This window comes from Cnephaeus nilssonii, assembly GCF_951640355.1.
Source record: "Cnephaeus nilssonii genome assembly, chromosome: 17".
NCBI lineage: Eukaryota > Metazoa > Chordata > Mammalia > Chiroptera > Vespertilionidae > Cnephaeus > Cnephaeus nilssonii.
In genome coordinates this window covers 46,184,804-46,201,708 of record NC_137088.1, presented here as the reverse complement: position 1 = coordinate 46,201,708, position 16,905 = coordinate 46,184,804, and the positions used below count along the sequence as shown (strand labels likewise).

The 16,905-nt window shown below is 43.2% G+C and overlaps 1 protein-coding gene across 4 annotated transcripts in view; it reads left to right on the top strand.

Moving 5' to 3' along the window:
• The window catches only part of CFAP20DC (CFAP20 domain containing), a 223,321-nt gene that overhangs the window by 160,771 nt on the left and 45,645 nt on the right, over positions 1-16,905 (top strand). For all 4 annotated transcript variants that reach the window (XM_079794556.1, XM_079794558.1, XM_079794555.1 and 1 more), the window contains one exon: positions 4,963-5,166. In XM_079794556.1, the coding sequence (XP_079650682.1) occupies positions 4,963-5,166 (204 nt within the window). The remainder of the gene's footprint in view (positions 1-4,962; positions 5,167-16,905) is intronic.

The following is a 16,905-nucleotide window of genomic DNA, read 5'->3' as shown; positions in this document are numbered from 1 at the left end:
GCCACATGTTTTCTCACTGAGACAGCCCCGAGTAAGTGCCAATGATAAACAACTAATCACTTTTCAGGAAAGTCTTAGACTTCCGTGCTCTCATTGGTCATGGAGAAGTAAACACATACTTTGATGAAGTTTCACAAATTGAACAAGCCCTAGTGACCATCCGCCAGATCAGGAAAGAGAACAATACCAGCACCCCAGAAGCCTAATCAAGCTCCCTCCCTCTCTTCACCCCCTTCTGTCACTGTCCCCTCACAACCTACTCCTGATTCCCAAGACTAGTTTCACAATGTATACTCTCTTGTGTCTGGTTTCTCTCACTTAGCATCTTGTTTGTGAGATTCAGTATATCACTCATTTCATTGCTTACAGTGTTTTACTGTGTGGACTCTCACACTATCCATTCTACTATTTATGGCATTTGCAGTTTCCATTTGGGAACTGGTATCTTAGATTTTTCATAAGACTTGGGCAGCAAAGTGGAAGCCATTTGGTCTTATAAGATTTTGATTAAATCTCTTTCATGAAGCCTTCACTGGTTCTATAAGTGAACTCTCTCTTTTCTGAATGGCAGACTGACTATTTCCCTTTTCTCACATTGCCTTTTGTATTCTACTCTAACAGCCACCATCCCTTAGAGTCTTGCTATAACTTAAAAGAATTCACATAGTCAGCTATTGCTTATAGACCTTTTACTAAGAGTTGTTACATGATGTTCCCTATGCGTGGGTGTCAGGCACTGTCACGGTGCAAACCTGATTTAGAAGGAGAGGATGAGATTTTACAGGCTCCAGAATGAGAATAGCGACCCAGTTTTCTCCCAATTCTATTACACTCCCATCCTTGTAGGATAGAATGAGGTTCTTCATCTGATCTATTAACCCATGGCCATGTCTCATTTCGGCTCTATGCCACCATTGGAAACTTAGCCTTGTGTCTCCCACAGTTCCTATCTGAGGCTCACAAAACTCTGTAGGTCGATGTTTGATTGATTAAGCTAGTCTGTCTTAAAATCTTGAGAAGAGAGATCAAAGGGCCTCTAGTTGAAAGGTTATTTTTGTTTGTTGTATTTTATGATTTTGCTGAAGTTAGTTTTCCTTTTAACCATTATCAGGGTTCTGTTTTATTATTAATACTATACTTCAGATATGTGTACTTATTTTATGCTCATTTCTTGATAGCTTTGTCCTACTAGATTGGAAGGCCTGTGAGAGCAGGGGCCATATCTTACTTGTGTTTGCATCTTCACTGTCTTAGGCTCCTAATAATGTCTTTAGAAACAAAAGGCTTGAATGGCTTCATGATGGAAGGGCTTGCGTGGAATCTGAACACAGCTGAATTATATAGCCCTGTGCCTATTACCTTGTTCCTAAACCATCTGATTGATAAAGTCTCCCCTCTTTCTTACAAGGATATTTTGAGATGAAATTGTATTATACATAGCATTTTGAGACTTTCAGAGATAGAATTACATAAAGCACTTTGCCTCTCAGCAGATGCATAATTTAGTTAGATGACATCTTGTGGCTGAAGTCCACTTTAATGTGAAGACTTTATTGCAATCCTTTCTTTAAAAAGTGAATAATTTAGCCTTTCTGGTGATTTAGATATGGTTTAAGAGATTGCAAATCAAGAATGTATCAGGGGACTAAGCTAATTACCTGTCTCTGCCACCAGTTGCTCTACTCATGAACCTGGAGAAAGTCACTTCTTTGGCTCAGCTCAATTTTGGCTGCCCCTTCCAGGGTGTTGTCAGAATACATTATTACTGTATGACATAAAGTCATAGAAATACAGAGGTCTAAGCAAACTTAGCACCAACAGTTCCTGGCACATAACAGGGTCTCAGTAAGTATTTGTGGAATAAATTAATGGATTAACATGTCAAGCCATTTTCACCATGCCAGATTACTGCAATATTGCAGCCAGCTATTATTTCCCCAGCCTCTGCTTCACCTCTGCGGGTGGTAGAGAGCGTTCACTTCCTCTGACGGCTGCCCATTCCGTTGGTCAATAAATTGAATTACTATCAAATGCCACTGTGGACTTCTGGGAGGCTCTGAATCTCCTGAGCACTTAGTCCGGCTGTGCTGCATCTTAGACATGTCGCTGTTGTAGTGTTGATCACAGTACATTTGAGAATAACTGTTACGCCTCCTTTCTAGACTTGAGCTCCATGAGGACAGATGTGTGTCTTGCTTTTTTTATACTCCCAGCTCCCAGCATAGCACAGAATGGATGAATGAGTGGACGAAGGGGGACAGAGAAAATGGGAGGAAAGAATAATAATAACAGGAGCATATGTATTGATTGCCAACTCAGTGGTCTCCTAAGAGAATTGTACTCACGCTAGAAGATGTGCCAGGAACAATCCATTGGGCTTCAGGAATAAAATGTTTTAACTATTTCCACTTCTTTTTTTAAGCCTAACCATTTTCATTTCAATTTTATGTGTGTTTTATACTATACATACTATTTTAATATAGTTGTACATGTGTTTAATTTATATATACCTACATATTGGAAAGTACATATTCAAACACTTGCTGATAAAAGTACAAATCATAAGTTTGAAGACCCTTAGTTTGTCAGGTACTATGCTAAGCATTTGATATACAGTATTTCATTTCATTAACCAAACATTCCATGAGGTATATACTATGGTTCCATTTTGCAGGTGAAGAAACTAGGCACAGAGAGGTTAGGTAATTTGCCCCATCATGTACAACTGGTAAATGGTGAAACTAGGGCCCAGAATGGATCTGTCTGGCTTATCCACTGCCCCATTCTCTCTTGTTTTTCCATCCTAGCATCTGGGGTATACCTCAGGCACAGTACAGGTTGTGGAGTCAATAAATAAATGAATAGATGGGTTAATCATACCACATATTAATACCTGTTTGACAGATTGAGAACATTTAGTTCCATTTCTTGCAGAACAGCAACTCACTTGATCACTGTTGAGCCCAAAGTCAAGTGACTGGTCTTGTGTTCACATCTGATTACTGACTGCTCTTTTATTGAAATATAACTTTTATGCCATAAACTTCACCCTTTTAAAGTATACAATTCAGGAATTTTTCGTATATTCATAAAATTCTGTAACCATCACCACAATGTAATTTCAGAACATTAGCATCACCCCAAAAAGAAACCCCATACCCATTAGCTGTCACCCTCCAATCCCTCTCCTCCCCCAAGCCACAAATCTGCTTTCTGTCTCTATGGATTTCCTCAGTCTGGACATTTCATGTAAATGGACTTATATACTCTAGGACCTTTTAACTTAGTATAATGTTTTCATGGTTTATCGGTACATCATTATTTTTTTATATCTAAATTATATTCCATTGTATGGATAAACAAGCATCCCTTCATCAGTTGATGACATGATGGGGTTTTCACTTTTTGGCTACCATGAATAATGCTGCTATGAACATTCATTTACAAGTTTTTATATGAGCACATGTTTTCAGTTCTCTTGGATATATAGCTAGCAGTGAATTACTGGGCCATGGGCCCAGGTTTAACATTTTGAGGAACCACCAAACTGTTATCCAATGTGGCTGCACGATCTTACATTGCCACCAGCAGTGTATGGGGATTCCAGTTTTTTCGTGTCCTCGCCAACATTCGTTACTGTGTGTCTTTTGTATTATAACAATCCTAGTGGGTGTGAATGGTATCCATTGTGGTGTTGATTTGAATTTCACTAATGACAGTGATGTTGAGCATCTCTTCTTGTGTTTATTGCTCCCCCAACTATTTCTTTTAAATTTAAACTATTTATATTTCCCTTTTTTCTTTTTAGTGCTTTTCTTTGGAATATAAATTTTGTTCATCTTCTCATGATGTCTATTTTGTCCCAAGAATCTCAAAGCTATCAAATGCTCATGAACTCTCCTGTTAGAGATTGCATGGCCTGGGTGTAAATCACAATGCTCATTCATATATGATGCTAACACTTAGCAATGTTGAAATTAACATTTGTTATCAAATTTGGTTTAGGCCAGAGAGAAAGGAAAGGTTTTAAAAATTCCATATGCCAGTTTCTTCGCTCTACAGTAAAATAATATTTATATTAGCCTCTAAAGATTTGTAGTACTATTCTGGTGGGCGGGGGCGGGGGGGGGGGGGGAACAGGGGGGAATTGTGCCTGACAGATTTCATGTACTAATATAGTAAAGTCCATGTCAGTAAAAGTGTTTATTGTAGCTGTGAGGTCTTTCTGGCTTTCAGACCTACATGTTCCCATCTTAAGTTCATATTTTATTTGATGGCTTTTGACAGCGTTAGTCATGCTCAATCTTACTGTAAATTGAATGTATTTGGTCATAATGACAAGGATGAAATTCATCAATGTCTTATAACGTGGACATTTTTATGGGAAGCGATTTTTCTTTTTTTTAACTGCTTTGAATTTTTGTTTATTTAGTCAGTCCTCAAATAGTGGTTGAGCATCAGACATGGGCAGTATAGTGGGAGTAAGACCGTCTTTGTGGAGCTCATAGACCACCTGTGAATGCCAAGACCAATTACTAACTGCAATTATGATAGATGCTAAAAATGAATACTTTAAGCTTCTGTGTGAGCCCATAAAGTGGAGGAGCTGACCCAGTTTGTGGTTGTCAGAAAAGGCCTCCTCAAGGTAGTAACATAATTTGGGACTAAAAAATACCTCGGAGTTAGACAGCAGATGGGGCCCAGCGACTGGCATGGGAACAGGCACTAATGCAGACATTAGTGCTTTAGAGAATCTTAGTGAAGCACAGTGTGGCTGACATGTCAGGAGCAAAAAGACAAGGTCAGGCAGGTAGGGTAGGCATCAATAAAGGCATGTTGGGCATGACCTCTGTCACTGGGGAGCCATATCAGGGGTAAGGCTAGAGCACTTGATGATAGCCTATAAAATTAAGAAAGGCGAAGTGACCCTTTGTTCTGTCATCTTTTTCCTTTCTTGGTCAGGAATATGACTGGAGAAACTACCAGCCCAGCCAGATGAGTGAATCTGAGTTGCAAATGCTGGCAAGCCTACGGCAGCAGCAGAATGATGATCTGGAGGACACGGGGGCTTCCCATGGCCTGAGTGCCTCCCAGGTGGACAACTGTAACGTCAGCATAAGTACCAGCAGTGACGACACCACCACCTGGAACTCCTGCCTGCCACCTGTAAGTCCTGGGCTTTGGTCTGTTGATTGCCCTAACAAGGAGCAAGCTCCTTCCTTACAAAGCCTCCTTGCCTGGGAAAACCAGGGCCCAACAAGCATCCTCACTATGAGCAACACTCAGAGCCCATTCGGAAATAGTCTGTCAGGTGTGGGGGCATTGACTTTTCTCAGTTGTCTTAGTTAACCTCAAATAATGCATGCTAATTGTGTGTTAATATATAAAACCACACATTGAAAGAAACAAGAATAATTTAGCTGTAGATTCTAGATGTCCCATTGCATCCCCAGCTCCTTGTACAAGCCCTGGCACACAGGAGGGTTGATATTTGTTCAATGAATGAACAAATAGGAAGAGACTATAAATATTCTAAGGATTGCTTGGATGCAAGGTCAGAAAAGAACCTTCTGTAGAAACCACAGATGTTTACTGACTCTTCCCTGCGCTTGAGGGCACGGTCGGCCTGCGGATGCGTCAGGGGCTCCTGTTTGCCCATCTGCCCACACAGGTGGAGCGCTTTAACACGGCCCAGCATCCACACTAGGACGGCAGAGGACTCGGAGCAGCTCCAAGTCTTCCTGGTTTTCAGGTGAAGGAACTAAAATTGGCCCACCTTCCACCCCGGTCAGTGTTGGACCCCAGAGCAGAGCCCAGTGTTCTGACTAGGTCCATTCTCCACAATACTGTCCTACAGGACCTACTGACTTACTTGGAAATACAAAGCAGAAGCTTCAACAAACAGTCTGTACAGCACAAGAACTATTGTGAAGCAGAGTAATAACTCATTTTTATAATAATCATAATTATTAAGCACCCAGAGACATTTTAAGACCTGGCTAGGCCCAAGGGACATTTACATATAAGGCCACATTCAACATCAGATCAAACGTATTAAAATACACTTTAATCCAACAGTAAACGTTTTATCCAACAGCAATTTTTTAAAGGAAATATATAATTGTGTAACTTTGATTCATATTTATATAATGTATTAAAATATATAAAGATTGAGTTCTAGTGTAGTTGGCAATGTATAACTTCTGTATTAAGTATTTCATTAAATATTTATTAATTTTACAATTTTCTTTTTGAATTTTAAAGCCAGCTTTTTTCCAAGTTTCCAACATCTTTGTAGATCTTAGAAATCTCAGAGGCCCCGGCACTAGGCCTGACAGGTGTTAACCTAACTTCCTCCTCACTGCTGTCCCCTGTGGTGAGTACTGGGAAGGCCCATTTCCAGATGGGAAAATGGAGCCCTGAGTAAAGTGACTCAGAACTAGTGTGGCATGACTCCTGAGTCTGAGCTCCTGACCACCATGAGCCAGTGACTTCTCCATGTGACTCACTCGTCTAATGAGTGCTACCAATATCAAGCAGGTGATATTCTTGCTCTGGAGGGAACTTACAAGTCCATGGAGGAGGAATTTAAATTGGCTCTAAGGAGGTGTGTGTGTGTGTGTGTGTGTGTGTGTGTGTGTGTGTGTGTGTGTGGTAGAGTGAGATGCTGTTCATTTTTCATTAGTGTTCTTTTTCCTCACCTTTCCCACCTTCCAGGTTTCTCTTGCCTTAGTTGTGCTTTCATTAATTGAATGTCCAAGCATAAAAAGTATCTACCCATGCAGCAAAAATACCCTGTGTGCTGGTTGGTACTCACAGTACCCTTGCAGCCAGCGCTAAAAGCATCAGTGTAAGTTGCATATTTTTGCCAATGCTATTTACAATGGAATTGAAACATTGACTTTCTTATAAAACATTCCTCGGCAGGTATTTAAACCAAAAGAAAGAAAGGGAACAGTGGCCTCCTGAACAAGCTCCTTCTGTCATGAAGCAGCTTGGAGGCCAACATTACAAAGAGCAAGCTGAGGGATGCTTATTTATGGACTGAAAAGGCTGAGCTCTCGGTTGCCCTGGATACAGTGTTCTCATCACTGTCCTGTCTGGCAAGGACTGAAGTCCTCATGCATGACAACTACTCCTCTCTAAAAGTATTTGCCCAAAAACAACATCATTGATAATGAACTTAATAACCCCTCTATTTGACCAAATGAAAAATAGAAATATTCTAGCTAGAGAAAATAATTGAAAAGCCTACCTTTGGTATTCATAAGATGTGTTTATTACTGCATCAAGTTCAATATCGGAACTATCGCCAAATGGAAAATTACATTTCTTAATGAACTCCTGCATCTTGTTGCTCATAGAGAGTTTAAATAGCAATTTACAAGAACTATTGTGGTCTTTCTGAGAGCTCATACCTTTCTCTTTAGAAGTTGTCCAGGGGCCGTGAAAAAGAACAAAAGAACTCATAACTTTATTTATCACAGTAATATCCTGCTTTTCTTGTAGCTCAGTGATGGCTACCATCCAGGCTGGCACTCAGACCAGAAACTTGGAAAACCCCTCCCCCTACTTTGGGGTCCACATCTACTTGATCTCCAAATCCTGAGTCTCGTCTCTTCCTTTTACCTCCTAACCCTCCTTACTTATACCATAACCTTGGCACTTTATTTTTTATGCAAATTCCTTCAACAGTCTCCTAATACCTCTGTATCTCCAGTCCAAGCAGCATAGCCTGAGGGATAGGAGCATCTGCTCTGAAATCATATTGCCAAGGTTCACATCCAAGCTATGACCTTGGAAAAGCACTTGGCACTGTATCTGAGACATAATAAGCACTTAATAAATTAATGTTAGTGGTAATTTTATTATTATTATTCAAATTGGTGATCTTTCTAAAGCCCAGATCTGTTTTATCTCTTCCCTGCATAAAACCTTTTCACAACCCCCCATTGCCTCTTTAGTTTGGCCTGCAGGGCCCCGATGATCTAAGACCTGCCCCCTCTCATCTCATCTCTCGCTGCTCCCCACCTTTCTCTCCCAGCTTTAGTCCCAGTTGTGAGTCCCGAAATGCACTCTGCACATATCCTTGTACCTTATACCTGTTTATCCCACAAGACTTAGCTCCAGAGTCTTCTGCAGCCCTTCTCCAGGCCTCACTATGAGAGACATACCTTCCTTTCTCCACTAGAGCCAGGAATATCTCCATGGTGACTCTCACCTCAGCCTAGCTTGTCTGTGTCACATCAATTCATTTCACATTTTGTTGGAGTGGTACCACATGCTGTGAACTATGCTGGGGATACAAATAAAGCTTTACCTGCCTTGAGATGTTCACCAAACTGCAGGGAAGCAGAGTCCTGTCAGTCAGGGTAGTGAGTGATGATAGAATAGAGTTCTGGGAACAAGTGAGAGGCAGCATTCATTCTACGTGTTGGTTTCAGGCATGCTTCACAGAAAAAAGCGCCGTTAAACCAGAGTTCAAGAACCAGAGCAGCCCTGGTCGGTGTTGTTCAGTGGTTAGTGTGTGGGCCCGTGTACTGAAGGTTCTTGGGTTCAATTCCCAATCCAGGGCATGTACCTGGATTGTAGGTTTGATCCCTGGCCCTATTCGGGGCACAAGCGGGAGACAGCCAATCAATGTGTCTCTCACACATCAATGTTTTTCTCTCTCTCTCTCCCTCCTTTTTACTCTCTCGAAAAATCAATGGGAAAAATATCCTCACAAAAAAGAAAATAAATAAAATAAATAAATAAAATAAAAATTAAATTAAAAAAAGGAAAAAAAAATTAAAAAAATATCCTCAGGTGAGGATTAACATACATACATACATACATAAAAGTGTTTTTAAAAGGAATGAACGCAAACTCACCATGTAGAAAGAAAGAGAAAGGAATTCCAAGTTTGAAAAGGAACAGCAGTAAATCTATGGAAGTCAGGTGGAGTCTCTCCTTTAACAAGATAACTTCGTGGCTGTACCTTGGTTTCTTCATTACCTTGAACCAGACTTGAAATGAGTTTTCACTTATCTTAGCTTCACCACCCACCTCCCACCCAACACACACAGAACTAACTACTCCATGCTCTAGCTACACTGTGCAGCTTGCCATGCCTTTCATCCAGATCATGTCAATCATGCCGTTGCTCATGCCTCTTCCTTCTGCCTGGGGACCCTCCATCCCTCTTCTCCTAAACACTCTTTGTGGCCCAATTCAAATGTCACTGCTGCATGAAACGCTTCTGACCCTCAGCCACCATACACAGAATTATCTCTTCTCTGGGTTCCCGTTGCCTTCAGGCTCAATGATAGCATTGACCACATCAGGTACCCTTGTTGCCAACATCCCCCACATCTGGTTGTAAGCTCCCTAAAGGCAGGACTATGCTGAACAGAGAGCCTGGCATGAGGTCACACTCAGTCTTGGCTGGTTGTTACTCATTGGTTGAATAATCAATCAATAATCCTACCTAATAATAGACAAATATGCAAATTGACCATACCTTCGCTATGCCCACGATTGGCCAGGAGGCGCGGGGGAGCGGGACTCGGGGTGGCCAGGGTGGCCGATTGGGCCAGCGGGACACTGAGCTCGCGTCGCCAGCGGCGGCTGGAGCTCAGCGTCTGCGCCATGGCTGTGCTGCGGCACAGAAGGGGCCTCTGGGGCAGCGAGCTCACATCCCACCGCGGACCATCAAAAGAGGGGGAGCTGGGTGCCTGTCCGCTGGTGCACCAGGCCTTTCAGAAGCCTCAGGCGCAGCGGAGGCTTCCGAAAGGCCTGGTGCACCAGCGGACAGGCACCCAGCTACCCTCCTAAACGTGCATGATTCAATCATGCACTGGGCCTCTAGTATTTAAATATTTTTTTACTCTAAAATAGTAGTTTTTATCAAAATTTTAAAATAAATGAGCTTTTCTTTGCTTAAATAAATTCTTAAAGAGGCAGGTAATAGTTTACATCCCAGATTTGATAAATGGGTATTATATATACACATAAAGGAAAAGTCTCCCTCTGGACAGGGCCTAATGACCAATAATTTTAAAAGGAGATTTAGGCAGGTCACATTCAGTTTAGCATCTTTATCTCAGGACTTTACACACAGTGCAGTCTAGAACCAGAATGAGGTCTTTAGCAAATTCTATTGTGTTTACTACAAGCTTTGATTCCTCAGCTTCCCCCAGCATCTGTACAGTTCAGAGTAATATGTACTGTTTAAATGGTGTTTAGATGTTATAAATTAGTCATTTAAAAGTGTACTTAAATGTAACCATATTTCTCATAGCAGATTGGCTTTTGTGGGCATCTCGCGCTAAATAAATCAAGCCTGCTGAGAATCCCCTAGCCTTTGACAGACAAATTTTTCAAAGTTTCTAACTTAGAACCAAATTCAATTAAAACAATACTTTACAACTTCTGTGGAAACCAAGCTACAGGTAATCAATTTTGGAGGGTTTTTGTCAGGAGTAGCCCTCATGAGATTTTAGTCATAAACTGGGCCCCAGGCAAGCTTGGGAGGGGCGCTAGGAGTTGGTTACAATGGAGTTCTAAGTGCATTTTATTTTGGTGAGGGATTTTGATTGACAATGCATAAAACTATATTGTGTGTGTGTGTGTGTGTGTGTGTGTGTGTGTGTGTGTGTGTGTGTCTTTTTAAGAAAAATGATAGTTATTAATGGAGACAGGTTCATGTGATGACCAAAATATAGACTGTATCAGCCAACCTTGGCTCATTTACTGGCACAGTTGCCTATAAAATGGGAATAATGAAGAGCCTTCCTCGTACCGGCATGATGAAAATTGAATGAGAGCCTGGGGTGCATGTGTCCTGTGCCTAACAGAGGACGCTCAGGCTGACTATAATCTGCTGCTCCCCAGAGCTGTTCTCCTCCAAGGGCCACCTGAGTGACCAGAAAAGATTTCTAGGACATTTCCCTTTTTTATGACACTGAGGGCTGTAAGAGTGGGCAGAGGTTCTGTTGTTCTTGTAATATGAGCTTAACCATTAGAATCCAGACCAACTCCTTCAGAACTATAAAAATCAATTCTTTCATTATTTCATTATTTCTCTCTCCCATCTATAACCTAGATTCTCGAAAAGCATGCCTCACATGCATGCTAGCCTGTAAGCAAGCAAGGGCCTCAAAGCCACCATTCCTGTAACCAAGTACATTAGTCCCTCAGCTCGTTTAAAAAAAAAAGAAAAGAAACTCATCACATGCATCCATCAAATGGCATATTTCAGAGCATATTTGGAGGAACACGAGGCAAATCGCACTTAATAAAATTACAAGCATATGGTGACACGTTATTTATGGTCTTGATTAACCTTGCAACTTTATTGCCATTTTCATAAGATTTTACATACAACATGAAAATATTGTCTTTACCTTTTAACATGACAGAATTATCTTATCTCCTGTTCTTTTAATTAGCCTTTACTTCTCTCCCTCACCCCCAAATTTCTAGCAGCTTGATCGTGGAAAAGCAGAGCTTCTTTTGTGCTCAGTGGTAGTTAATTTTCTGTGACGGTGGTTTTCTGACACTAGTGCATAGCAACAGCGCCACCAAAAGGACGAGGTCCTGAGTTTCTAGGATCTGTTCCATTTCTTTGCTCATCAGCTTATCAGTTTTTACCTGATGATTGCTGGCTGCTCTGTGTCCAATATGTAATACCTAATATATTGGCATTTCAGGCTCTAATAGGTCTTAATTTGCTCTGACCTGCAGATTCATGAACTTCTCCGCTGTCTTTAGGTGTAATGAGTTTTCTTTTAATCCTGAACTAAAAAGGTAAATAGTTGATTGAGCTAAGCTGTAGGTAACTCAGAGGAGCGGACATCATGGCACTATAGGGTGATATAACTGGTGTTAGAGTCAGTGCAGTACTGAGCTGCATGAAATTAGCCTTCCTCATTCTCAAAGTATTGTCTATTACATCTTATATTTGTCCCAAAATTAGCAATGTAACAACACTTAGTTTCTTTAATGTTAAATATAGAGTAATATGTCATAGGAATGAAATCAAATGAATTTATGGTAAAGAGGTAGTCTTATATATTTCAAATAAATGTACTTCAGTACCCCTTTTTTTTTCCTGACGTAAACTGAACTGAGATTGTCATATTTGTTATATAAAAACTTAGGTATTCACCACTCCAGGTGAGCCCCAGCTGGACTAAGTACATACTCTCTAGCGGTTAGAGGGTAAACTGAAACCAGATGGCCTGGTTTCCAATTATGGTTCCACTATATCCTGGCCGGCATGACCTTGGTTAACACCCAGTGGCTGGATTTCCTCTTCTGTTAGATGGAGTTGTTTGTCCTGTCCATTTCATAGAATCACTGTGCGAATCCAATGAGATACTATCTGTCAAGGGTTGAACACAGTAAGTGCACAATAAATATCAGTTACCACCATTAGCATTATTGCCACAGTTATTGGTAGGTATCTGTTGGTGTTCCTTGGCTTCTTCTTATAGTATTCTCTAAATATGGCTGAATTCCAAAATCAAAAGATCAATTTTAGTTTTTTAACTGGTGCTTTCAAAGGATGTTACCTACCTAGAAATAGTAGAAATAGGTTTACTGCTGCATATGTATAGAAACATGTCTATTTCCACCTGTGGATAGGGACATCTGGCTTCATTCAACCCACTATATTCTCCCACTCCCCCCCACCCATGGTCAGAGAGCTTTAGAAACCATTTAGGTTTTATTATTTCACAGCAAAAAAGGATTAGCACACAAAGCTCATGCATTCTGATTTGGGCCTAGAAGCCAAAAGACCTCACCCAAGTGAAAGCTCTGCCCTTTCAAAGTATCAAAGCAAAGTCATGGGAACCGCAATATCTTGAAGGAGCTCCTTAGCTGCATCATTCCCATAATCCCTTCCTGTCCCTGAGTTGGATTAGAAAATTAGAAGATGTGCAGAGAAAGGGAAGTGGGCCACCCATTTAGTATGGCACTCGCATCCTTCCCCCACTGAGTCATTAGCAGGGAGGTTTATAAGTCCCTTTATAGCAGCTACATGCATAAGTCTAAATGCTATTATTAAATTTAAGTTTCTTATTGAATAAAATTTTTTTTAGTAACAATTGGTCATTAGCTTTCAATAGTACAAATTAAGTTAAAGAATCCAGTATTCAGACCAAATAACAATGCCTGCAATTATTTTAAGTGAGTATTTTTATTTACCTTTTTATCTATTCATATCTGTAATCCTTATTACTTTGAAAAGTTTCCAGTGGTTATTTTTTTGTTTTCTGACACTTAAAAATCATTGTAAGTGTGAACCTTTTATTAATTGTATTCCCTTTTATTCCTTGTATCATTGGATCTGTTTGATATAAACATGAGCAAACATGGGCGGGCAAGTCTATGTGGGCTAAGAGGTGGCTGAGTCACAAACAAGGTAGATTCTGCAGCCATTTCTATTCCCCAGAGGAGGGAGAAGGCATTGAAATACGGGGGTGGGGACAGGTGTAAATAGAATCAATGGTATGAAATTAAGCAAATAGAAATTTGGCTGAGTGTCAGGACTGTGATGCTTAGAGAGTTATGGAAATGACTCTTAAAGTCATAGGCAGAGTTCCATTCACGGGAGGCCTAATACAGCTGAAGTACTGGAATACTAATGAAGACTTTATTGCGAGTATTTTGGCACCAGTGTGAGTTGGTCTAGAGAACCTGTTCGGCATTTTGTGTGCTAATCCTTTTTTGCTGTGAAATAATAAAGCCTAAATCATTAGAACTAAATTTCACTTGCAAATTGCTAAAAGTCTTATTTCTCTAGTGAGATCAAATACGTCTTATAACATGATTTTCCTTCCACTGGTCTCCCAGCTGTTGTTTCTTATCACTGAAATGGTGATGCATTGATATTGGTTCAATTACCAAAGTATCTGAGTACATTTACATTCATGATACATCACAGAGAGGCAGGCTAAGTGAGTGTGATCATCATACAGGGTGTTCGATTTAAATTAAAGGAACACTTCCAAGACATTATTTATAGAGGAAGACAGTTTACTCTAAAGAATTCCCATCACGCATGTCATTAATATTTTAGGATCTATTAAAATAAGCAATATGTGCTCTCCATGTTCAGGCACCTTGGCCACACTTTTTCTTGGTTGGTGTCAGTGCTGTGGAGTCACATTATGGGGGAGAAAACATTAACGCCAGCCCCATTGGGTAAGGAACTAACTGGAGCCCTTTGAATGCAATTCAAAAATGTATACCAAATTCCAACTTATCATGAAATGAGAACATTAAAAATGATCTTCATATTATAATTACATGGTGTGGTTAGTCACATAGAAAAATACTTGGAGCTAATGTTGAAAAACAGAATTTGTGTCAGGTCTAATAGAATTTTTCCTTTTATAGAACAAATGAAAACACCAGATTCCGATGGAGGCAAGTTAAGGCTTGCATGGAATATGGTGGTTTAGCTGTGTTTTGAAATAGTAACTTAAAGGTTTCTTGTGAAGGGAAAACTTGAGAGTTTACATTTTTGTTGGGTATTGGCATCACATTTTTTCAGCTCTCTGATTAATGCCTGAGGTTTTATTACACACTTGGGGGAAATGACAACCTTAACCCAAGATCCACATGTGTAATCCTATCTAATAAAACAGTAATATGCAAATTGACCGCACCTTCGCTACACCTATAAGCCACGCCCACCAGCCACGCCCACCAGCCACGCCCACCAGCCAACCAGGAGCAAATATACACGTTAAACCAGCAAAGATGGCCGGGGAAAGGGCAGCACCCATGCCAGTGAGATCCAAGCCATGATGGTGGACTGGGGCAGGTGGTTAGCTCCGGCTGCCCAGGTCCGCCATCACCTATCGCGGACCCGGGCAGGCGGCTGCAGGGGTTAAGGCCCGCAGCCGGCTGCCCGGGTCGCCATCACCAATCGGGGACGAGGACCCGGGCAGGCGGCTGCAGGGCCTTAACCCCTGCAGCCGCCTGCCTGGGTCCGCCATCACCAATCGGGGACGCGGACCCGGGTTAAGGCCCTGCAGGGGTTAAGGCCCTGCAGCTGCCTGCCCGGGTCCGCCATCACCGGGGACACGGACCCGGGCAGGCGGCTGCAGGGCCTTAACCCCTGCAGCCTCCTGCCCGGTCAGCCATCACCGATCGCGGACGCGGACCCGGGTTAAGGCCCTGCAGGGGGTTAACCCCTGCAGCCGCCTGCCCGGGTCCGCCATCACCAATTGCGGACACGGACCCGGGTTAAGGCCCTGCAGGGGGTTAACCCCTGCAGCCGCCTGCCCGGGTCCGCCATCACCGATCGCGGACGCGGACCCGGGTTAAGGCCCTGCAGGGGGTTAACCCCTGCAGCCGCCTGCCCGGGTCCACCATCACCGATCGCGGACGCGGACCCGGGTTAAGGCCCTGCAGGGGTTAAGGCCCTGCAGCCGCCTGCCCGGGTCCGCCATCACTGATGGGGGACGCGGACCTGGGCAGGCGCCATCACCGATCACGGACCTGGGCAGGCGGCGTGGGTTAAGGCCCGCTGCTGGCTGCCCAGGTCCACGATCATAGATCACGGAGCTGGGCAGGCGGCGTGGGTTAACGCCCGCAGCCGGCTGCCCAGGTCCACGATCTCAGATCACGGACCAAGACAGCTGCCTGCCCAGGTCCATCACTGATCTCAGAGCTGGGCAGGCGGCGTGGGTTAAGGCCTGCAGCCGCCTGCCCAGGTCCACGATCAGGGATCACGGACCAGGGCAGGCGGCGTGGGTTAACGCCCGCAGCCGGCTGCCCAGGTCCACGATCTCAGATCATGGACCAGGACAGCTGCCTGCCCAGGTCCATCACTGATCTCAGAGCTGGGCGGGCAGTGTGGGTTAACGCCCGCAGCCGGCTGCCCAGGTCCACCATCACCGATCATGGACCAGGGCAGGCGGTGTGGGTTAAGGCCTGCAGCCGGCTGCCCAGGTCCGCCATCACCAATTATGGACCAGGGCAGGCAGTGTGGGTTAAGGCCTGCAGCCGCCTGCCCAGGTCCACGATCAGGGATCACGGACCAGGGAAGGCGGCGTGGGTTAGCGCCCGTAGCTGCCTGCCCAGGTCCACCATCACCGATCTCGGACGAGGGCAGGCAGCGTGGGTTAGCGCCCACAGCCGCCTGACCAGGTCCTGGATAAGGGCTTCGAGTCAGCCATCGCCAGTGGCAGCTGACTCAAAGCCCCTATCAGGGATCATGGACCAGGTCAGGCAGCGTGGGTTAAAGCCCACAGCCGGCTGCCCAGGTCCGTGATCATCGATCTCAGAGCAGGGCAGGCGGCGTGGGTTAATGCCTGCAGCAGGCTGCCCAGGTCCATGATCATGGATCACGGACCATGGCAGGCGGCATGGGTTAGCACCCGCAGACGCCTGCCCAGGTCCCGGATCACGGATCCAGGTGGCGTGGGTTAGCACCCACAGCCGCCTGACCAAGTCCCCGATAGGGACTTGGAGTCTAGCATAAGGAAAAGAATAGTCAGCAAAAGCAGGAGACAAGGTTTCATAAGTTCTCCCCCAGGTCACCACTGTTCTCTTATACATTTTAATTATCCCAGACTTTGCCTGATGGGATTTGATTTGAATTATGCCTGATAGAGATTACATGACATGAATTGTAGGCTCATTCTTTCTTTTTGTGGTTGCCTGACTGAGAAAGGCCTTGGAATGAGAGAAGGCACTTTTATTTTCCTTTTTCATTCTTTAGAGGCTGAGGAATTACAGTTATATGAAGAACTTAGTGAGAGAATGAAAGTCTCATGCTGTATTATTCTGTAAGTTTTATCATGTGGACTATCAAAAACTTGGTGGGATCCTTTTCAAGAGGTGTTACAAAAATTATGTTGAAATTAACATTCAAGAGTAAAAGGAGAGAAGTGAGTGGTGGGT